Source organism: Girardinichthys multiradiatus, chromosome 4 (assembly GCF_021462225.1).
Source record: "Girardinichthys multiradiatus isolate DD_20200921_A chromosome 4, DD_fGirMul_XY1, whole genome shotgun sequence".
Classification (NCBI taxonomy): domain Eukaryota; kingdom Metazoa; phylum Chordata; class Actinopteri; order Cyprinodontiformes; family Goodeidae; genus Girardinichthys; species Girardinichthys multiradiatus.
The window spans coordinates 14,635,840-14,660,158 of NC_061797.1; the positions used below are offsets into that span (position 1 = coordinate 14,635,840).

Below are 24,319 nucleotides of genomic sequence, written 5' to 3' on the forward strand. Positions count from 1 at the left end.
TCACCCTATCTCTAAGGGAGAGCGCAGACACCCTGCAGAGGAAACTCATTTCGGCCGCTTGTATCCGTGATCTCGTTCTTTTGGTCATGACACAAAGCTCATGACCATAGATGAGGTTAGGAACGTAGATCGACCGATAAATCGAGAGCTTCACTTTTTGACTCAGCTCTCTCTTCACCACGACAGACCGGTACATCCCGCAGCACTGATCAGTCTGTCGATATCCCGCTCCATTTTTCCCTCATTTGTGAACAAGACCCCAAGATACTTAAACTCCTCCACTTGAGGCCAATACCTGCACCTAGAAATTCTGTCCATAAAAGTTATGAACACAAAGGGCAACCTTGGCGGAGTCCAACCCTCACCAGAAATGAGTCCAACTTACTGCCGGCAATGCGGACCAAGCTCTGACACTGGTCATACAGGGACCTAACAGCCCCTTTCAAAGGGCCTGGTACCCCATACTCCTGGAGGTACCCCCCACAGGATTTCCCAAGGGACACGGTCGAACACCTTCTCCAAGTCCACAAAGCACATGTGGACTGGTTGGGCGAACTCCCATGCACCCTCCAGGACACTGCTGAGGGTATAGAGCTGGTCCAGTGTTCCATGGCCAGGACGAATACCACACTGCTCTTCCTGAATCCGAGGTTCGACTAGCCGACGGACCCTCCTCTCCAGAACCCCCGAATAGACCTTACCAGGGAGGCTTAAAAGTGTGACTCCCCTATAGTTGGAACACACTCTACGGTCCCCCTGTTTGAATAGGGTGACCACCACCCAGGTCTGCCAATCCAGTGGAACTGCCCCCGATGTCCACGCGATGCTGCAGATTTGCGTTAGCCAACACAACCCTGCCACATTCAGAGCCTTAAGGAACTCCGAGCAAATCTCATCCATCCACGGGGGCTTTACAACCGAGGAGCTTTTTAATCACCTCGGTGACCTCAGCACCAGAGATTGGAAAGCCCGCCCCAAGGTCCCGAGACTCCGCTTCCTTATTGGAAGATGTGCCGGTGGGATTGAGGAGGTCTTTGAAGTACTCCGCCCACCGACCCACAACGTGCTCCGGTAAGCCGCATCGGCAATAGAGGTGTGGAACATGGCCCACTCCGACTCAATGTCCCCTATCTCCCTCGGAATGTGTTTGAAGCTCGCCGGAGTTGGGAGTTGAAGCTCCGCCTCATGGGAGACTCCGCCAGGCGTTCCCAGCAGACCCTCAAGATTTGTTTGGGTGTGCCAGATCTGACCGGCATCCTCCCCCACCATCGGACCAGCTCACCACCAGGTAGTGGTCAGTGGAAAGCTCCGCTCCCCTCTTCATTCGAGTGTCCAAGACATGGGACCGCAGACCAGATGACACGACAACAAAGTTGATCATCGAACTGTGGCCTATGGACACCCTTATGCTTGAACATGGTCTTAGCTATGGACAATCCATGACGAGCACAGACGTCCAATAACAAAACACCACTCGGGTTCAGAAAGGGAGGGCCATCTTCCCAACCACACCCCTCCAGGTCTCACTGTCATTGCCAACGTGAGCGCTGGCTCTTGGGACGTTGTTTTAAAGTAAAATTGACTATTGCAAAGGATCCATATTTATAAAAATATTTTTTACCAAATGAACATCCCAGTCATTTAATGACTCCTATGGGGAAATGATCATCATTGAGATGTCATAGGTCTATATGGTGGTGGAGTTGTTACCCCTGTTGCATCACAGCAACACTTTGTGGGAAGTTTGAATGTTCTTTTTGTGCATATGTAGGTTTTTATTCCAATAACATTCATGTTGGTTAATTGGACATACCAGTTAACACGTGTTTTGTGTGTCCCTGTGATGGACAGATGACCTCTCCAGTGTGTACCCTACCTCTCTGTGTAGTGGAAAATGTGCACCAGTCCCTCCTGCAAAGATTAAGCAGGTATAGAAGATGGATGTCAATACTTCAGAAAGCTAACAAATGTTTGCATTTTATTAAGTGTCTATGTGTAAATCGATTTTTGTGGGACTTGTAGAGCAATTGTTGCAGCTGATTAAAACTTGAGGGAGGGTTTAACAAAATGGTAGAAAAAAAAAAGAAAATATTCAAATTTTTGTGTAGCAGACTTTGACGCCCTCTACTGGCCAAAAATCAAAACGCAACTGAAGCTCGTTATCTCAGCTCTCGATTGAGCAACCTGTCACAACTATCCAGTGGTAATTGATTATGTGTAGTTGAATTAATTATGAACTGTCCAGGTAAATATGCAGAAATAATTTCCAGACTCAGTAGGATTTCTATACATTAATTAAAGAAAGAAAATCGTATTATTTTCATGTGTTTGTGAATGTGATCTCTATTGTTTCTCTTTTAGAGGAATAAAAGAATTTAACATATTAGAATATTTTGGATATATTGGTACTTGGAAGCATGAACTTACAAGTTATCGGGCTGTTGCTGAGGAAGAACTTTTTATTGGACCTATATTTCAAGTTCCACTATGACAAGACACGTTCTGTTTTAGCTTTAAGGTTTCATATGTCACCCCGAGATTATTAGTGGCCACCATTTTCTCTTCTTCCTCCCCTTATCCCGTGACCCCATGAGAGCAAACCTGAGAGTAATGTCAGAAAAAAGTAAAGTGTCTGTTACAACATATTTATTTTTATTATGATGTTCATTAATCAAAGCGTGAAGGTAAACAATCAAGAACATCCATTGTCATGAAAGTGTCTGAAGATTGCAAAATTGGGTAATCTCTGCATTTTAACATTGTGCAATTGTTAATCCAAACACATAGTCCAAGTCACTGAAGTAATGCAACATGGTGAGGTGAGGAAAGTGTTAAATTATTAAGCAAGTGTATGTGTTAAGACCCACTGACTCTAAACTTTGCACAACCACTTCCAGTGCATATCTTTTGGAGCGTAACAGAGACTGAAATCCTTACCTATTTTTCAATCAAATCAATCAAAACTTTATTTATAAAGCACTTTAACATACTTCAAGGCATTGAGCTATGTTACTGATTATGCTCTCTGGAGTTTAAAGCAGTGTAAAAAGATGAGTTTTTAAAAGACTTTTAAAATCAATGAGTTTAGGCAGACATCACAGAAATAAGGACACCGTTCCAGAGTTTCAGACCTGTGGTTGAAAAGGTTTTGTCAGCCCTAATCACAAGTTGAGTCCTTGGAACCACAAAGAGAATTTGATCTTCAGATCTCAGAGCTCTACAAGGATAACTATATAGGAGCTCAGAAAGATAAGGAGGTAGCAGATTATTTAAAAAACGAGTGAAATTTTAAAAACAATTTCTTATGAATCCCAAATGTGAAAATTTAAAAGAAGCAACCCTTATCACCTTCCCTGCAGGAGGTGTCAATGCTGAAGTCCAATGTTCACAAAAATTAAGAAAACTATGTTGTGGAGAGGAGGTGTGGGGTCAGAGGTCAGCTCTCTGTCTTTTTTGCAGAGGCTTCCCTGGTTCAAGTTCTTTAATCCCCTCCTGGCACTTGTCAAGGCCAATGAAAGGGAGTCTACGGACGTGAGAGGTCCTCCACGTGGAAGAGTCCCAGGTCGTTTGAGGGCTAGAAGAGCTTTCTGCAACCTATCTAATGATACCCAGGCAATTGCATTGAGTCACTGACTTGCAGCAATCCAACCTCCTGAACAAGCACGTAGCAACACTGGACAGTTGATAGGATTTAGTTGTTTACTTAGCAGAAATCTCTCATACCGAGAGATGCATGTAACCATGGTAAAGAGGAGAACTCTCCTTTTACAGGACAAAATCTCAAGCAGAACCTGGCTCAGTGAAAGGGACCATCTGCCATGATCGTCTAGGTGTCTGAGAAGACAAATCAGACACAAAAAACAGATGTCCAAGAGTACTTTCAATGCTAAAGAAAAAGAAAGTTAATAACATCAGTAGCTCCTTTGGTGGCTTCATCTAGGACTAAACTTATATAGCACTTTACCAGTCACACACACCGCTTAAAGCACTTTACACTAGAGCCACATTCACCCAATCACACTCACTTAACACTCACACATTCATACACCGATAGGTAGGCAACTTGAGGTTAAGTGCCTTGCCCAGGGGCACATTGACATATGGCAGGAGGAAGCTGGAATCAAACCGACAACCTTCTGATTGCAAGACAACTACTCTTCCTACTGAGCCACAGTCGCCTGTTTAAGTGTTCCCTTTATTTTTTTGAGCAGTGTACGAAGATTTTCACAGCAGTTACTCATCCAATGCCAACCTCAAGAAAGGTGTCACAGCAAACAGAACACCCAGCCAGATGTAGCTTTTACAAGAGAAAACAAAGTTAAAAGCTAAAATAACACCAAATAATGCCAAATTGGAGAGTAGAGTAAGAAAAAAGAGTGAGAAAGAGTGGTCAGTATGTCATCCAGCAGCCTAAGGCTATAGCAGCTTTAGGACAAAGATAGTGTAGCTTAGGTAACCTTAGCCACTCCAACTTTAAGCTTTATCAAAAAGGAAAATTTTAGGCCCAGTCATAAAAGTAGACAGGGTGTCTGACTAGCGGACAAAACCTCGGAATTGGTTCCACCGTAGAGGAGCCTGAACTAAGAAATCTGGCTTCCATTGTACTAGTAAACCACTAGTAAACCTGCAGTCTAAGAGCAAAGTGCTCAATGCATGTGTTCCTAACTTTTATCTGATTTTCACTAATGTGCATTAAAGTATATTGTTGGACTGACACCGACACCAGTTCAACATCAGGGTGCATATAGAATCCCAGACTTTGACATTGTTGCTCCACCGTTTATCGATATATATGGACCTCGCTTTGGGATTGCCCCTGTTGCGTCAATGTCTCTATCCAGCCGCACAGGAACCCCAAAGCCATCGAGCTCCAAGTCTGAATCTCTGTCGCTCTTAGAAAGCCAAGTTTCAGTTAGGGCCAACACACAAGCATCCTTCTATTCACGAAGGTAAAGGACGTTAGCCTGGAGCTCATCCGTTTTGTTTCGAAGGGACTGAACTTTCGAAAGAATCATGGTGGGAGGCGGTATACGTATAATCTCCGCTGCCGCATCCTCGGGAAAGTCGATAAATAGAGGACAAAAGAAGTGTTTGTCTTGAAAAAAATCCTCTGTCAGCATCTGAGCGCCAGCATGTGCGGCTTGCCATCTGCCAGGCTTGCTCCTTTGTTGGTATATTTCATTTTTACTGTTTTTAATTAGCTTATGTGTCTGCTCTTCTGGTCAATCATTGCCAAGCTCTCTTACACATTGGACATTACCATTAGTCAATTATGAAATGGACATCTAAGGACAAAGCCTCAAACTCATCACCGTTCCTCTCTGACAAACCAGGTATGCATTGTACTTTTCAGCTGTCTGCAAAGAAAGCATTTGTGGAGACGGGGAAACGAGGTGGTGCTCTGGTGAGGATTAAGGCCTTCCAGAGGTCATCTGAGGACAACCCCTGATCTTGTGGGAGTTCTTTTTTTTCTTGTGCTGGCTCCAGCTTGTTGTTCCTGGCACAGCAATGGACCAGACTCACCTGTCGCCGGTTGCAGCTCCTCCTCTCAGTCGTTCTCGGCAGCTTAACTGCAGTGTGGAGCTCAGTAATCTTTGTCTGCTGAGTAGGCCCTGAATTAGGCTGAATTTACTATGTATTTATGTATGTAAATTGGATGTTGCTTTTTATTTGTAAAGTGCCTTGAGACGTGTTTTGTTGTGAATTGGTGCTGTATAAATAAACTGAATTCAATTGAAATTGGTATAATCCTATAAAATCTTACTTTTCTGTTGGATTTAAAACTACTACCTCTACTACCTCTATCAAAGAAGATTTTTTTCCACAATTTGCGCACACTTTTCCTATGTTACAGTTCTTAAAATAAAAAAATCTGAATATGTTAAAATCAGAATTAACCCATCAGACCTGAAAATCTGCACCAACCAGGAAAATACTGATTGTTAAATATCTGGTTGTGACTACTTCGATGCAAAGTATAAAGAAAATAGTAACTGATAAACTTTTAAACTGTGCCGTAGGTTATCAAAATACAGCACATCTTAAAAATGTGATTACATTTTGAGTTTTACATTAAGTTTTCTGGCCCATCATGCACAGTGACACCATGGTCGTTAAAGCAGGTATTGGTACTTTTGGCCGGGTTCGTAGGTGCTAAACCCTGTAAACGAAGTCAGCATCTCCATAAAGCTTGTCAACAGAGAGAATCATGAAGTGCTTTAAAATATCCTATTAGACAGCTACACTTTGAACATCTGCTGGCGGACAAACACCAACAGATCAATGGCTCCCCAGATCATCACTGGCGGTGGAAACCTCACACTGGACCACTAGCAGCTTGGATTATGTGCCTCTCTGCTCTTCCTCCAGACTTAGCTTGATTGCCAAATAAAATTCAAAATGTATTTTTATCTGTAAAGAAGGTTTTATACCACTGAGCACCACTCCAGTCCCTTTTCTTCTTAGCTCAGGAATGATGCATCAAACATTGACTCTATTTCAAGAGATTCTTAAACAACGGTTGTCACAGTGTAGTCAAGTCAAGTTTATTTATATAGCGCTTTTCACCAACAAGGCACTCAAAGAGCTGTACACAAGGAAAAACACCACAATACAGAAAATACAGAAATTCAAACACAGAAAAACAAATCATATGATACTAATAATCGTTGGGATTAATAATTAATAATCCTTCCAAGTCTACTGGTAGAAAATGGTTCCAAGCCACTCTTAATAATAAAGCATCTTATGCTAGAAGAAGATGATAATATTGATAGTCTCATCATTCCACTGAATTCTAACTAGGGAAGCTGAGTCACTGGTACAAAACAGCTTTAATCCACATTTTCAGGTGCTAATAATATATTGGTTTTACTGGTACTGAAGTTGAACTAAGTAATAACAGTCCATTGTAGTCTAATAAAGCTGGGTCATTGGTGTAAGAGCAGCTAAAGTCCAAATGACTAATAATGTTTGGTTTTCGCTGGTAATCATTCTGATAAAGCTAAAAATCTATAAAAAAGTAATGAAATCACACAATTAGGTGCAGGGCTAAGCAACACACAAGTAGTAAAGATTTTGCAAGAGTGCGGTGGAATCCTGGGGGTGCGAATATATAACTGTGAGTGTGTGTGCAAGAATTAGACTCTCAACACAGATAGAGTTGAATAGAGTAGAATGTCCTTGAGGAGAGAGATGGAAGTTTTCTCAATCGACCGCAAAGTCTTATGTGGGTCACAGCTGTTCGGGGGTGCTGGGAAAGAGCGCCATGTTTACATAACATCCAGGAGATATTTTGTCACTTAGAAGAAGTTGCCAAGGCCATGTTGGGGCACCAGATTTAGAAAAACAATAAATGTTGTGGTTCAAGGAGTTGTGTGGATTTCCAACCACTTTAAGAGTTTTTACTGTTATCTCTCAATTGCGAATCCAAATATCCAAATTTTTGGGACTTTCCCGCAGTTCTGGAGCAAACAACCTTCTCCATGATTAAATCCTTTCACCTCTGAGTCCAAAAGCCCCTTCCAGGCTACGATTCTGTAGAACCGTATCCAGCTTGCGGCTTAGATCTCTTAACAATTCAGTCTGAGCATTGATCGCTCTGCAGATTCCATCCTGCATCAAAGGCAGCTTTGGGATGCTTTGAACAGCTGCCCACGTTTTGCTACTCACTCGATAAGTCAGGTAACCGCCGGCTCCAAAAAGCAGAAATCCTGTTATCAAAAATCCAAATATATAAACGTCTTCTGCGTCCTCAACCCACATTGTAGTCAAGCACACAAGCTTCCACTGTTGCCTGGAATCCATTGTGTATCCAGAGAAGAATGTACCAGCTGGGCAAGAGGGTTCTCCTTTACCGTCTTCCCGTGGAAAAATGTTGATCAATTGCATTGAGAGACCAGCTGACCAAATCCATAATTTGCAAATTTGGAAGATATGTCAAATGAGGCTCTGAGAAAAACACAGACAAAAGCAGATGCAGAAGCAGGCAAGAGGGAGGGAGAGAAAACATGTGCATCCTCCACTGAGAGCACAGCAAGAGTAGCCCATGTCCTGGATACATCTGTTTGTGGTGGCTGTAGAAACACTAACAACAGCAACAATCCACACCTTGTGAACTTATAAATGGGCTTTGGCTAACTATCCTCTCAAGGATGCAGTTTTCCCTGCTTGTGCACAATTTTTCCTTCCACTAAATGTTCAATTAATATGTGTGGATACAGCACTCTGTGAACAGCCAGCTGCCTTAGCAGTGACCTTTTGTCATTTTACCCTAAATTTGGAGGATGTCAGAGTGTCTGGGTGAATGACTCTTACTTCGACAGTCTTCTCCATAATTGTGTTGGCCATAACTTACTTATTCTGTGATAAAAGTCCATTCTTTATTGGTCTTGTGTAATAATCAAATTTTCTGGAAAACTACATTTTTGAGTTTTGATTAGCTGTAAACCATAACCAACTAAATTAACAGAAAATATATTACTCTGTGTCTAAGAAAAATCTATTTCACGTCTTCAACTGAAGCTCTTGAGCTCTTGGGGGAAAAAGAGAAGATGTGAAATCTGCTATTATATCAACAAAGATTGGTGTTCTGATGTCAGTGTTACAAAAGACATGTTAGTCCTCATCTGGGTCTATTTTTTGTGGATTTTTTTTTTTTTTGTGGCACTAGTGCCCTCTATTTCTGTTATTTTTTCAAAATAGGCAGACAGGAAGTGAGGTGGAGACGTCTTCCACTAGAAGTTCACCCAGCTCACAGTGCTCACCTCCACCTGTCATTGGATCACCAGCTTCCTGATGGTCCAGTAGCAACAGGTGCACAAGAACCATCAGCACTGGCGCCCCTCAAGGGTGTGTTCTCTTCCTACTCTTCTTCACTTTGCACACAAATGACTGCACCTCACCGGACCAGTCTGTGAAACTCCTGAAGTTTGCAGATGACATCACTGTTACTGGACTGATCCTGGACAGAAATGAGTCTGCATACAAAGAGGAGGTGGATTGGTTGGTCCACTTGTGCGGTCAGAACCACCTGGAGCTTAACCTGCTCTAGACAGTGGAGATGACAGTGGACTTCCAGAGAACATCCCCCTACACTCCCTCCCCATACCATCCTGATACCACTAATACCACTGTGTCTACTGTGGATCACTTCCGGTTCAGTAACATCTTTCTCTGGACCTGACCTGGTTCTCATACATAGAGACTGTTCAGAAGAAGGCCCAGCAGAGACTTGTTATCGATGTATGAATTTGTATGTATGATTCTGTGGCTTTTTCTAATCTCAAATTAAAGAGACAATTAAACATTGTCTGTAAGGTCAAAATGGCCTAAAACGTATACATGGATAACCTGCCACATTCACAATATCAGTCATCAAGAGTTTATTCAGTATACATCTTTTCCACATAAAGGATAATAAAAAAAATAAAAATAAAAATAAACATCTCACTTTAATAGAGATGATTTAGAAGTTCTGCAGTTATTAAGGCAGAATAAAAATGCACCGTGAAAAAAAGAAATCCATATTCATATATATCCATATATAACTTCATCTTTATTTATTGTATTTAAATCGATGTTTAACAGTAAGGGGATGCAAGGTCAAGTCTAGATAGAAAAGTTGATGGATTAAACAACATGGTATAATTATTTACTTATTAGTCAGCAATCCCCTTTACAGTGGTTATATACAGTAGGTGGTCAATGCAAAACTTTCACAAAAACCCTGCATACATTGTTTGATTATATTGTTTACCATAAAACAAAACGTGGCTGAAATCAAACTTGGGACCACCAGAACTGTGGGCAATAGCTACTTTTTTTATATTCACCGAATATACAAAGACCTATATCATGCAGGCTATATAAAATTTTATATATTTCAATTCAGGTTAAACCCAAAACATCGAGTTAAAAATGTTGTAAACATTACCTACCTGTATCTGAGCGAACTTTATGGCATATTCGCTCCCTTTTCACAACCGCGTCCTCAAAGACCGACCCGATCTGATAAGATGTGGCCCTTTTGGCTTCTGCACGCTTTAGTCCACTATTGACAAATACAAATGCATGAACGAACTCCATGTATACATTTGATGGTTGTCTCTGTACAACACATCTGGATGACAAGCACTGGCCGTTTTTCGCTTTAGTTAAATTTGCAGTCTAGTCTGCGCTACATTGTGCTGTTAATTGCGATTCCCGTGCTGTCCCGTGATGTTACATCAGCCATGTGCGATGACAGCAAAATGTACAATAATATGGGGGTATAACAGCCCTTGTAAGCTTGTGAAAATGATGAAAACATTGATTAAACCCTTACTGAGATGCAAAAATATGTAATTGAATTAGTGTGTTAGTAAGGGATGCTGGCCTTTTTATAACGTCTTACAAGTTTCATATTAAAACAAAATTATAAGGTCAAAATAGATCTATTTCTGTTATCTTTCCACTGTCATAATTTAGAATCCCAAGGGACCGCATGATTCGTTGTCGCATTCTTTGATGTTGAGCACGTGAACAGACGGAGGCCCTCGAGGCTCACTCTTTCGTCCTGCACACGTTCAGCAGATTAGGACTAATTAGCTGCTAACAGACTTCATAAAAATGGTCTTTCACGTCAGCCAGGGGTCGTTATTGTGACATTTCTTTTAGGCTGTCTGTCCACATCATGGCGTTTTCCCTGGTGAGTTAAAAAAAAAAAAAAACTGAAGCAGCTTTAAAAAAAAAAAAAAAAGTTTACGGTCACGCTAAGGTTATCATCTTGAGCTTTTGTGCGCCATATATAAACCAACGCAGACGTTTTTGAAATAACTAAGCACGACTTCTAATAGAACCTTATTATTTTTGGTTTAAAACATGAATGTAGCCTTCGTCGTAAATTCAGGGTCATTTCCCCCCAACCTTCATTGCTTTTTGCTGCTTCTTCCCATAGAGAAACGATACCCGCAGGCCTGAGAGCCCGGACACCGACTCTCCGGCTCTGTCCACCTGCAGTAACGCAGACATCTTCCGCAGGATGAACACCATGCTGGGCAACGCTCTGGACTTCACCGGGGTGTGCACCACTCCTAACAGCACCAAGCACAAACCAGACCTGCTCTGTGGTAAAGTCACTTTTCACTCATAAACTGGAGGGTTTTTTTTTTCACTCGTAAATGCAAAGTTTGTGTGTTTGCACTGAAGTAGAAATTCACCATCGACTGGAGCTTTGAATCAATCTTCTATTGACACTGGTTAGGGATTGGCAGGGGAAATGTTTCTTTTTATTCATTTAATGAGTCTAAACTAAAAGATAAAAGCGCCCACCGTTTTGGTTCAATGAAAATTTTAGGTTTTCAAGCGTTTTGTAAAATGTCATGCATATTCTTGAGTTTGGAGTAATGCTTTTAAATAGGTTACATTGTAAAATAGCATTTTAAAGTGTAAAGTTACACTTTAAATCTATTTCTAAGTTCCAGGTCATGCAACTAAAGATCTATTTGAAATGCCTGACTTGATGGTTGCTATACCCAACTTTTTTAACTAACTAGGACAACTAAATTGGACACGCTGCTGTATTAGCTCATCCCTTCCACACAAGTTTACCAACACAAGTTGAATAAAAGTGTCTAATAAAATATTAGTTTTTTTATACTGGTGTCTACCATCTGGCACAAAGTGTACCAACCAGCATATGCAACGAAATGGCAATGTTCAGTATTTGAGAGAAATCTAAAAACCATTAGCTCAGTTGGGTTTTATTATTTCTTCATCTTGAAAGCCTCACACTTTGGCATTTGTGGCATTCTATTTAATAACTTCCAGATTACTGTAAAAAAATCTTTTCTTTTAATTCAAAAGCTTTTATACTATTGATATTAAATTGTGGTTTGTCTGAAAGCTTTCAATGTAAAAACATGCCAAAAGGTTACCATTGCAGTATCTTACACATGACATTAATTCAAGTGATGCAATCAAACGCGGTAATATAAATGTCATGTCAAGAATGCAAATGCATGAACTGTTGAAATGGAGCGAGTTTTATGTAAATCCACACAAGCCAAAAACTACAAAACCCAAGTGCAAAATGCAAAACTCCAATATAGCCCATTTCAGGTTAAATGTTGCTGCTGATGGAGTCAACTTTTACTTTGCCCATTCAAGAATAAAAACTTCTTTGCCTCATCATTCAGTTGCCAACAGCTGATTCATGCTGAATCACAGATCTGCGGCACTGCAGCAGTTTTTTTTTCTTAACCCTGAGTAATATTTGCCAAGCAAGAAGCTTCCAGTTCCTATTTGAATTACTAACTTGCTGGATTTGTCTGTCCTCAATGCAACGTCACGCCAGTTTGATAACGCTCCAAAGGTCAAATGTTTCACAACTTTCATTTGAAAAAAGTAAATTTGATTCTGGTGCAAACCCAGCTAACTCCTGCTTTGGCTCTGGGCCCATGCTTCGCAGCTCTGTGTTGCTGAATCAGGGGGAGTAACTGGAAGCTGGAAGCTTTCCAGGCATGGAGAGGGAGGGGAGGAGTTTGCAGCGCTCTCTGCACAGTCCTCATCATCTGATCAGTCAGCTGCCTCTGATGCAAGCCTTTGCACATTTGGTTTTTCTGTTTTTTAAATTTTTTTATTTCTAAGGTAAAATCACAAAATACTTGTTTCAAAAACATTTCTCAGCATCCCAGAATGAAAGGTATTGTTGTGCCAAAGTTTGCTGAGTCATTCACTTCATTGTGCCTCCCTCCTTCCCCTTCTGCCTCTCAGGAAATCAGACTAGACCAAGTAGGCAGCAGCACCGGCAGGTGTCACCCTGCTCATTGAGACGAGTGAACTGCTTCCTTCTACAAACCAATAGCTTCGACTGGAATTTTTCATTACACAGTTGTTAAGCAGGGGAGGTGGAGGAGGGTGAAGCTGATGTCATTAGAAGGGGTGTGCGAGTGCATCAGCAGCCATGTCACATGCTGCTAGGTGGGTCAGTGATGCGGACAGAGATGCATGGCAGTTGCAACAGGCACAGAGGCAGCAGGTTTGGTCCGCCGTCAGCTAGGGTAGGGGAGACGTGGTGATGATGATGATGATGAGGGAAGTTTTGTTTCCTTAGTTTCTCTTCATAGGAAAACACTGTGCCAGCAGACCCTCACCCTGCTCTTTTCTTTGTAAAGCAGGCTGACTGATCTATCTGTTAACGCTTCTCTCTTTTCTTGTTTGCCAACTGGATCTTGGATCTAAAGAATCGGAGCTGGCTGCTGTGGGAAGCAGGAGAATGCTTTTCCCCAACTGTACCAGTATTCCCAGCTCCCAGGACATCCCTTTATCCCGGGGCCCATCGGATGTCACGGACCTGGGCCTTGGGCTCCAGTCGCTCCGTCTGTCTGGCTGGGACCGACCGTGGAGCAGCCAGGAGGCAGACTCACGTTCTCCCTCATCCCAGGTTCAGACCAGCACCTCCTCCAGTAAGTGTTTCAGGCAGAATGTATCTAGGATTCACAGCCAATCTCATGGCTTGGTCTCATTTTCATGTTGCAACATTCAGCCTGTTTCTGTACATTAAAACCTGTGATGGTTCTGAGTGGGAGCAAGCTGTGGCATTGCTAAGGATGATGTGGCAGTTTTGCTTTGCTGCGTCTGTAGCCAGCGAATGGGTACAAAACAAGCCTGTAGAGCTGCTTTCGTTTTGATACACCAGGTAATGTTGTAGTCTTAACATGAAACTCTTGCCTGTCAGCCATATTTAATTAAAATGTAGTTTTTGGGTTTGTTAAATGCTGTTTTTGGCCTCCCAGTCCTGGCTGGTCACTTTAATGCTGACATTACCTGGGTGCTACTGGTTATGCATAATTTGTTGTGACACCATTTTTATCTTAATGGCCTTCATTACTGAATGTCCAAACAAACCCACTTGACCCTGTTCAGTGGTACCTAAACTGAGCCTGTAACAATGAATGGTACCCCAGCTCAATAAGCCTACTCAGTTAACAAGGAATGAAGGCAATCACTGAACTGGTTTGGAACTGGCCTGCTGTTCTAAAAAGTCTAGGGTTTATTTTTAACTTCCTAGTTTCAGATCTCAAATGGACCTGTAAATGTCACCCCTTATTGGGTTTTAGGTGGGTAGAAGCCAACTGGCTTATCTGATGCTCTGTAGGCTAAATTACCATTGAGCTGATGAATTCAGCACAACAGCCTTTTTTATTCAGTTGCAAAAATACATTAAAGGAAGAAAGATGCAACTTTTGGGAACTTTATGCAGCTTACTCACTGACAAATCAATGTCCCATTTTCTTAAGATTGCACTGCTTGCAAAATGGATATCTACACACCAGGCTTCTTGGTAACACTTTAAATGTCTCACCTACCAGTGCTGGGCATGCTGAACAATCCTTTCACTAGCATCCTTGGGAAGCCCCCAGGCTATTTGCCCCATGAGTCCATGAGCATGACCGCTGACTTCCTGGAGAAGTTCCCAGGAATGGCGCGCATGGCAAACCGACTGGACTCAAGCTCCTTTTTGGACTCTCGCTCCAGCAGTCCTGAAGACTCTGAGACCAGTGGGTTTAGCTCAGGCTCAGACCACCTCTGCGACATGCTGGTAAGATGCATGATTGACTGCAAATCTTGTATCTGTTGGATTGATTAGAAATTATGGCTAAATGATTTGATTTGAATGTTTATTATAGTCAAACATCTACATTGTCCACCCTTTTACAAGCAGACTAGGTTTTCCTGAAAAACATGTTCATGAAGGATTTAGTTTAATAACATTAACCGACTCTTGGACAAGCAAATTCATTTGATTATGAGTTAGTCAGAATGTTGTAAGGCAAATCATCTCAATGGATGCCTGATCTTTTCCATATTTTGAATGAATCCATCATTAAGCTAATCCCTAAATGTACTTAGTTTTTGCATCCATTACTGAAGGATGGAGAGTTTTTGTATTTTCTTCCACTTTGTACTTGTTTGCTCAGCAGAGGTTGTCCTTTCCTTTGAAGAGCAGAGGTTTGACTTCAGTCTTTGACATATTGGCAGAATAATTGCTCACAAAGCACTGTAAGAATTGCTCTGATTGCACACAAGGGACCTCTTCATTGGAGTGTCTTTAAAAAAACAAAAACACTTTACATCAATTTGGCTTCTGCCGAGTAATCAAAGCTCATTATAAGTTTCTTTTTTCCTCCCTCAAAATTAACACATGCATGTCTGTTGTCCTAATGAACTTTTTTTTTTTTACCTGAATGATTTATACTTGCTCAACACTTATTGCAGAGATGTATTGCCTATTCCCTTAGAAATAAAAAGCAGTCCTGCTGGAGCAACAAAGGTTAATGCAAGAAATACTTTACCTCACAGCTTAAACTGTCCAACACTAGAAATGACCTGTAAGATTTCCTGATCAAATCAAAGCTGGCAAAGAGCAGAGACCTTGGTTACTTCATCAAAAAGTGTTTCAAATGTTCCCAAAGGCTCCACATTCAGGCTTTTATGGACTAAGTGGTCATTGGTCAAGAAGTTGGATCCTGTTGATTCTAATGTCTTATTTTGTTGCAGACTTTGATGTTTTTATGAATTTCTTGCTATACGATTTAATAACTAGAAGACGTTGGCAGACAAGTTGACTTAAATTCATTCCCAACATCACACCTTTATCCTCATGGTGTGCTTTGCTTTGGCATTCTTCTTTTAACCAGCATGCACACCAGTGGTTTGGTTATGATCTGGTTCAAACACCTGAGATCTACCAAATGGATTTATGGTCAAATTCATTTTGTCAGTGTAGTTTTTTTTTTTTTTTTGCCCATCTCTACTGTAAATTGTCTGGACATGTCTTCCTCTGCAGTCAACTCTCCGGATTTCCCCTCCTCTGCCTTACGTGACGTCCAACATGCAGAAGGACCTGCTGCGACTGAGTTCACGACTGGACTCCCAGGACACAAGCTCTCCTCTGACTCCACCTCCCAGTGCCAGCCCCGCCTCAACAATTTCCCGCCGCTGGCGCACTGGCTCCCCATGGCCGGGGTCGGACATGTTCGACCAGTCGGATGATACGTTCAGCATCGAGAGGGAGGCCCGCCTGCACCGACAGGCTGCAGGTATGCTTGTAGTTTTGTTCAATACCCTTATGCTCTTTAAAGATTGGAGCAAACTCATGTACCCGTTTCTTTGCATGCATCAGCTGTGAATGAGGCCACATTCACTTGGAGCGGTCAGCTGCCCCCCAGAAACAACAAGGATCCCATTTACTCCTGCAAGGTCTTTCTTGGTGGCGTGCCCTGGGACATCACTGAAGGTGCGTCTGAAAAGAAACCATAAAATGTTCCGTTTGCCTGCATTTGAGTACAATTTCCAGTTGGATTAACTACTGCAGTGGGATTTATCTCAGGAAAAAATGCATATTTCAACCGTAGTTCTGTTGAGCTACAATAAGTCATTTAAAATAACTATAAACTGTGTTATAAATTCAACAAATATGCCAAGAATGGCAACTGAAAAAACGACTAAAAAATGGCAATTTTTTCTTTTTGAGAATTGCAGCCTTCCACATTAAAACGTTGCTTTTTCATAGCTGACTTCTGTTTCCAGCTGGACTGATCAACACCTTCAGTGGGTATGGCCCTCTGACTGTGGAGTGGCCAGGTAAGGATGGAAAGCACCCGCGCTGCCCTCCCAAAGGTAATGTGGCTAAAGGTAACGGCAAGCTGGTAGGCTAATTTACATTTTCTCTCCTGGTTTTAGGGTGGACACATGTGGTGAGCATTGCACTAAATCCTGGTGGGTTTATCTGGTTTATGCTAGAAGAGCACTCCTAGATGGTGGTTCTGGGCATAGTTAGGAGAAATGTGGTGATGGGTGGCGTGCTAAATAGATTTTTATTATCGTTTTTTGAATGGTGAAACTGGTTGTGTTCATCAAAATGGATGAGTCAAGTCATTTAAAACTTTAATCATCGTACATTTTTATCTGTAATAGATCTGTTGTAGTTACAGTGGCAAAGATGATGGGAATTACCAGTTTTCTGCCTTAAGTTTTATTATATTTACATTACTTTTTAGCTCAACATGTCATCTTTTCCTACTCGTATCGAAGATCAGTTTTACTTGTATGTAGATTTTATTTTATTTTTTTAACACATCACAACCCAAGTTTCATTTAGTTTGAGTTTTGCACACTTTAAAAAATCTAAATTGGGGCTATTTCAAGTCATTGGCCCTTTAAGATCAGTAGTTGATATGCTTGGTTACATGCTAAAGAAAGCACTTCGTATCTATTGAGTATTTGCAAACTGCAAAGTAAAATCATGACGGTCAGAATGTAACCGGAAAGAATCTGTATTCGGTGTGGAGAAATTGGTAATGTTTGAGGAAAACCATAACTATCAGTCCAAAAAGCTGCAATATACCTTGATCATAAGCCACCCAGCCAGATTAATGGTTTCTACTATTATTTCAAATGCTCTGAAATAAGTCTACAAAAATTTAGAAATGTGATATTTGTGAACTCCAGGTTTCAGACATGCTTCAGTGTTTACTTGAAACTGTTAAACCAATTTATGCCAAAAAACATGTCTTCTTCTGAGTTCTACTCATTTCAGAACAAAGTGCAATAAAGAACATGTTTAAAAGCACACAGTAGTTCAGTTTTTCCATGTTTCTCCTGCTGATCACTAGAAAATATAGATTTAAATTTCTGGCAGATTTGAAACATCATGGTTTCAGAACTAAACTTTGTGCCAGCACAAGCTGAAACTTCCACTTTAAGCTCTCATTTTATTCAGAACAAATTTGGGGGTTTTGTAAAATGGACTCTTTAACTCCCGAAGATACAATTCACTATTGTTTGCAACTGAAACTATTTTGCTGAATGCTTTTTAGGCTACGTTTACCTGGTGTTTGAAAACGAGAAGTCTGTGAGGGCTCTGCTCCAGGCATGCTCCCAGGATCCCTTTCACCCAGAGGACAGTCGGGAGTACTACTTCAAGATGTCCAGCCGCAGAATGCGATGCAAAGATGTGAGTAGAAGCCAAGCATGTAGGCTGGTAAGCGAGGGGTTCTCTGCTTACCAAAACTGTAGAATCAACTCCAGCATCTGAAATGTAGACACTTGCTTTATGATCTGGTTTTACATTTGTGTAGTAAAAACATCAACAGCTGATATTAACTACAGGCTTTAGATGGTTGCGCCTAAACAAGCTGATGCCTTAATGCAAAGCTCCATTTGCACAAATCTATGCTGTATTTTTAAGCCATGCTGCCTCAGATTTGATCTTTTTGTATGTCACCAGTTCCTGGATCTAAACAGGTTTAATGCAAAACTTCAATCTTTGTGCCACAGATGCACATTTAAGCCACTCAAGTCTGAGTGTTGCTTGGCAAGCTTCTACAATTCAGCTTTTCAAGCAAAACCATGTGATCTTCTGACTGAAGGGAAACCTTAGAACTCATGTTGGTGTCTGATTCTCTGGCCTAAAGCTGTTCAGTTAAAATCTTGAGTGACTTGAAATGGTTTTCTGAGCCACTATAGAGGAGTGGGCTTTAAGGGTTCAGACTACTGAAAGTAATTGTTTTAGAACTTTAGAAATTTGCTTAAGTTAATTTGTAGCATGGCTGCACAACATTGAGATCATGTACTTTGCAATATTACTGTTGAATATTGCAATGTTCTGTTGCAATAAATCCACATTTTCCTGAAGACTCCAGTGTTTTTTCATCTTGGTCTCTATTAAATGTCAGGTGTAAGCATCTACTGCAGTGAGACTATTGAGGCTGAATATATTTTGGCCATGAAAGCATGAATTTGACACTGGAAACGCATACAACAAATGTATAGTCCGTAATATTAATATTGCACACAGACATATGACTAAATATCTCTATATATTACACAAGGCCTGGTTAAAGCCAGTAAACCCTCAGCACACCGTCTCTCTGCTCCATAAAGCAGGTTGGGAGCTGGTTTAATTGGGACGTTTGTAATAAGTGTGACTCTGCAGCAGCTTCCCTCAGAGTTGGTCGGAGGAATGAATTAGTGTTTTAAAACGGAGCAGCAGTAAAGCATCTGAATTGTTTTAAAGTTGTGCTCAGAAGTAAAAAGCCCACATGTCTTATTTAAAAACTAAAAGCATTCAACTTGATGGTAGGGCAGGAGTTGTGAATCAGCAAGTCTCAGTAGAAGCCAGGTTCCTGCAGTTTGCAGTCTTTTTTTTTTTTTTCAGATTAGAAATACAAAAGTTCCTCATTACTTTACAGTAAATTTCTACCACGATCAGTCTTCAGCCATGGAACCTCCAAAAAAAAGTTTAAAAAAGAAAACAAAAAGTTGATGGCTATAGGCCTGCATAGTATTGGAAAACAAAATTACAACATTGCATATTACATCACTGATGGAAAATAACCCACATTATCTTCCGTCTTAGAATTTGGTCTCTTTTGAATTATTTGCAGGTCCATTGGGTTTTGGTCTGTTAGTACTGAGGCAAACATTTCATGAGTTCCCTAGCCTTTAAAAAGGTCCCCTACTTAAGACTCCCTGTGCCGAGTCATGTCAATTCTAGAAAGTAGATGTTTGAATGTTTAAAAAAAAAAAGTTGTTAGTGAAGTTTTTATACAATAAATTTATAAAACCCTTAACCACATACAAACTCAAGATAAAATGGCACTAAATTGTGACTTTTGGAAAAACCCTGCTACTGAAAGCTTTGGGGAGCATGGTTGTCGAACAACAAGATGTTGTAGACCTGAGTCCAACTGAGAATATGATTAAAACTAAAGGCATCACAAGCAGATTGTCGCTTAAAAGGGACGCCTTGAGTTGGAGTGTAATAAATGAGCATCATGGCATCATAGGAGGGTGGCAGCCTGTTAAAGGCATCAAGACAAAGTATTTCAAAATCAGACAAACTGAAGGCATAGAAAGAGATATCATGGAAGGGATGAGGTCACACCTTCTCACTGCACCACTTCTGACCTAAAGCATGTTAGCAGTTTTTTTTTTGCTATTCCTGTTTAAAAATGCAAAACTGTATTCTAGAAAAGAACTGAATCCATTTCTCTAAACGGGTTGCAAGTGAATAATATGGTTTTATTATTGAGTTAATTTCAGTAGTTGCACTGATGTATCTTATTAGAGCTGCACAGTCATCACTATCGGTGTGCAATACTGCAAAGCAAGCAATGTTTAATGGGAACATATATTTAATTGGTCAATAATACTGCATACAATGATGTACACTTCTCAAAGTTATGGATATTTGGGTAAAATTAATGGAAAACGTTCACCCTACAGTGATTGTATCATGAAAAGGGCTTTGTGCCCTAGAGCATCAAGTTTGACATCTCATGCTGTTCACACATTGACTTGTTGTCCACTGAGGTGTTGCATTCCACTCTTCTTGAAGGTTGGCCCTCAGGTCATTTAGGTTCTGGCGTACAGAGTTACAAGCTGCTAGATGGCAACCCAGTTGATCCCATAGGTTGGGATTAAGGTGTGGAGAGTGCAGGCAACTCTATTCAAGGTACCTCAGTCTGCAGCAGCCGCTCATTGTGACCTCTGAGCTGGAGCATTGTCATCCATGAAGATCATTTTAGACCGGCGTTGTTTAGGCAGGGGCAGGGGCACAATGTCTGGACTTGTCACTGTACCAGTTACAAAGTGTAGGGCAATTCTGTATTAACTAGACACACCTGCCCACACTAACACCACCGCCACCACCAAAGGCTCTTCTGGTGACAACAGTGGCTGATGCATAGCTCTCTCCTTGACATCGGCCATCAGGACAGCACTGAGGCCCACTGGTCCCTCTAGCATAAATGATCCCTGGCCCATGCAATGTGGTGAAGCCTGTACCTGGTGGTGTGCTCAGGTACCCTTGCAGGTCTAGTTTCACATCTATAGTGTGCCGTGAATCCTGGGTGCCTTTCACCTCAAAGGTCCTGGAGTTGAGTGGCATTCATCATCTGGTTCTGCAGGACACTGTTCACAATGAAGCAGTCATCGGTGTGGGATGTCGCCAGAGGATGTCCACTTCCATGCCCTTCTGTGACTGATCCAGTCTCTGTATCTCTGTTGTAAACTGCTGATGACACTCTGGCTCTCTAAGCTCAGTGGCCACCTCTGTCTGAGAACATCCTGTTTGAAGCCTCACAATGGCTAGTTACTGTTGATCAATTAGATGTCATCTTGATGACCAGGATGTCAGCATGTGAACTGCATGACCGTTTAAATGGATATTCTGATTGAAGCAGGACAGTTTTTGGTCAAACACCTGTTGGGAATTTTGCTGTTAAGCTGCTTGTTGAACAGAAGGTTGTGCAAAAACTACTGAAACTTTGAACCATTGGATATGTGCATTCAGAAATGTAGAGAAGGTCACAGTAAGTTCACCTGTAAAGGTTAAGATGGATTTTAGGTTCAACCTTAAATTTGCCCTTAATGCCCTCATCTGATGTATATTTAACGACCGAGACCTGGAGACATTGTGTTTATGGTTAAAGGGGCAGGAAAATGGTGGTAATCAATGAGCAGCCTAAAAGTTTTTTTTTGTCCCATTTCAAATGTGTATCCCAATTCTCAGTAAAAATCAAAGTAACTTGACTCTGGTCTCCTGCTCCAGGTGCAAGTGATCCCCTGGGTGATCTCTGACAGTAACTACGTGCGCTGTCCCGCCCAGCGCCTGGACCCTAGTAAAACGGTGTTTGTTGGTGCTCTGCATGGCATGCTGAACGCCGAGGCTCTGGCCAGCATCATGAACGACCTGTTTGGAGGAGTCATGTATGCTGGCATTGACACGGACAAGCACAAGTACCCCATAGGTAACACAGCAGGCATTCATCTTTCTGTTCAGCACTAGATGTGAAGAGTTGGTCTTGAGGATTCCTCTCTGACTGTGCAGGCTCTGGACGTGTCACCTTCAACAACCAGCGCAGTTATCTGAAGGCTGTATGTGCAGCATTTGTGGAGATTAAAACGCCAAAGTTTACAAAAAAGGTAAGATTGTCTGGAAAATGTTTTTTCCCATTTCTGACTTAAGGTTTTTTTTTTTTATCTGTCTTAAGTTAAGTTGTATATCTTTTAGGTTCAGATCGACCCCTACCTGGAGGACTCCATGTGTCAAGTATGCCTTCGTCAACCTGGGCCTTTCTTCTGCAGAGACCAGGTCAGTGGAATGGATGATTTTGCATTTTGTTTAAAATGCAAGATCAGCACCTTTTTAGGTCAAAGACCTGATGCAATCAATAAGTAAAATGTAATAAAGACACCCTTATGCACGTTTTATCTCGCCCAGGCCTGCTTCAACTACTACTGCCGCTCTTGCTGGCACTGGCAGCACTCCATGGACATCTTGAGCAACCACCGGCCCCTCATGCGCAACCAGAAGAACAGGGATTCCAGCTAAATCCGGAGTCCTGACACTCTGAGGAGTTTGAGGAAAGATCCCCCCCCTGTGGGGTGAAGCTGCCCGCCGAGGAGAGCACTTGTGCCGGGCGTCCCTCAGTAAGAGGGCCCCAAGGCACTCCACCAGGCACTGGGGATATCACTGTAGGAAATGTTCACTTTTGCACTTATTACATTTTGCTGTTCAGTGGCACTATGCACAGTGACCTTGTTGGGAGTAGACAAGGGGCCCTTCACACTTAAAGCATTTTCTCAGACTTGTGGCCACACATGATGTTGGGAGTCAGCCTAATGTTAAGAAGTGGAGGAAAATGCCATTTTTTTTTCTTTTCATTTTTTGTTTACATGTATTGCATAGTGAAGAGCAATCACGCAAGTCTCATTGCCATTCATTGGCAAATGCCATACAGTGCCTTTAAATTTTTAGTTTCCCCCCCCCCCTTCCCTCCCCTTAGCCCAGTTGGCGTCCGTTTTCCTGTGCAAGCCAATTGGTGTTTCTTACTTTTTGGGAGTTGAATGTTGGGCTTCATTTAACCAGTCGCATTTCAGACATTTTTACGCAGTTTTTTACTAATTTGTACACAAATGGTTTTAAGTCATGACATGAAAATTTTGAACAATTCTACCAGGTGGCTGTTTAAAGGGGAAAACCCCCCTTTTATATATATTTTTTTTCTCATACATTTTCAGTGTTTTTTTTTTTTTTTATTTGCCCTCCCAAATTTCAGCTGAATGGGCACAAAATGTTGGATGTACTTTAACTTGCTTTGTTGATCCAGTTAAGTGTATCGGTACTACTGGATACCTGTGAGCCATCACTTTTAGAACACTTGGTGGATCCAGTTGCAACTGGAGTGAATAATTTGACTGTAGAGTTTTTTTTGCACTTTTTTTTTTTATTTACACATGAAGAGGTGGCAGTGGTTTTTAATCACTTTTGTACTTCAGCGGGGGACATGCTTTACGTTCGAATAGCTGCTTGTTTCCTGTTGAATGTAAGAACTTCCACTAAGCTGATTAGCTATCCAGAGCTTGAGTAGACCCCTGATCAATTATCCCTTGCTTTCTTATTCCATTTTGCCTTCCTGTTCCAGTTGGACAAAAATGCATAAGCCGTGTGCCAAAGACAATTTGTCTTTAGTTTATCAATTAGGTTTGTCATGCTGAGCTTGTTGTCCTTTAGCCCAGCTGCTTTTTAGAGTTTTGAAAGTCTACCTCATTGTGGTCTGCCAAGTTTGCTGCTACTTAACAGTTGTGGAGTATGTTCAGATTGGGCACAATAAAGGTGTTTAAGCATTGCTGATTGTCTTGGTTTTTGCTGTTTTTTTTCTTGATCACAATCTTATTGTGCCTTTTATTATAAGCATTTATTAATCCATGTCTCTTGGGTTAGAGTGAAACAATCTAGAACAGATGCTAAACATGCTATGTGATATTCTCTTCCTCAGACCTTAATTAGCGTTGCATAAATACTAAAATCGCTACCTGGATTGTGGAAAGTTGTGCAGAATTTAAAATTGACTCTTTAAACAAAGCTGTCAGGAAAAAATGAAAACATACCTGGGGAAAATGCTCATGTTTAATTACATGTAGGTGCATTTGAATATTTGTAATGGTGTAACTTGCAAATAGATTAAAGATGGTGTTTACATGTTAACTTTGACATTGGAACTAATGAAAACTCCAAATGTTTAGAAATTATAATATTACAAGGGACTGAAACAGTTTTTAGTCAGAATTCTAGTGGCCTAAACAACCATGGAGAAAGATGGCTGCCTGTTGTCAAGCAAACTCCCAAAAAAGGTAATTGGTGAAGAAGCTGCCTGCATAGAGTCCTGTATTTAAACAAAGGAAAGTTGGAACCATATATTAAAAAATGGGTGCCTAGGCAACCAGAGTAACTTGTGATGCAGCCTATTTTTAAGCGTTTGAGATTTAC

At 41.3% G+C, this 24,319-nt stretch overlaps 1 protein-coding gene across 3 annotated transcripts; it reads left to right on the top strand.

Annotated features, from left to right (window-relative positions):
• The first annotated feature begins 10,539 nt into the window (after window positions 1-10,539).
• LOC124867180 (cytoplasmic polyadenylation element-binding protein 1-like) lies at window positions 10,540-23,678 on the top strand. Of its 3 annotated transcripts, none has more exons than XM_047363476.1 (12): window positions 10,540-10,687; window positions 10,937-11,108; window positions 13,224-13,445; window positions 14,352-14,581; window positions 15,830-16,082; window positions 16,166-16,279; window positions 16,573-16,677; window positions 17,862-17,998; window positions 21,599-21,797; window positions 21,878-21,972; window positions 22,061-22,141; window positions 22,271-23,678. In XM_047363476.1, the coding sequence occupies exons 1-12, from the start codon at window positions 10,673-10,675 to the stop codon at window positions 22,379-22,381; spliced, it is 1,734 nt and encodes a 577-aa protein (XP_047219432.1). In that variant the 5' UTR covers window positions 10,540-10,672; the 3' UTR covers window positions 22,382-23,678. The 3 variants fall into 3 exon arrangements, with proteins under 3 accessions (XP_047219432.1, XP_047219433.1, XP_047219434.1); XM_047363477.1 differs by having other exon boundaries at window positions 16,573-16,662; XM_047363478.1 differs by lacking the exons at window positions 10,540-10,687; window positions 10,937-11,108 and adding an exon at window positions 12,841-13,040.
• Window positions 23,679-24,319: the final 641 nt, after the last annotated feature.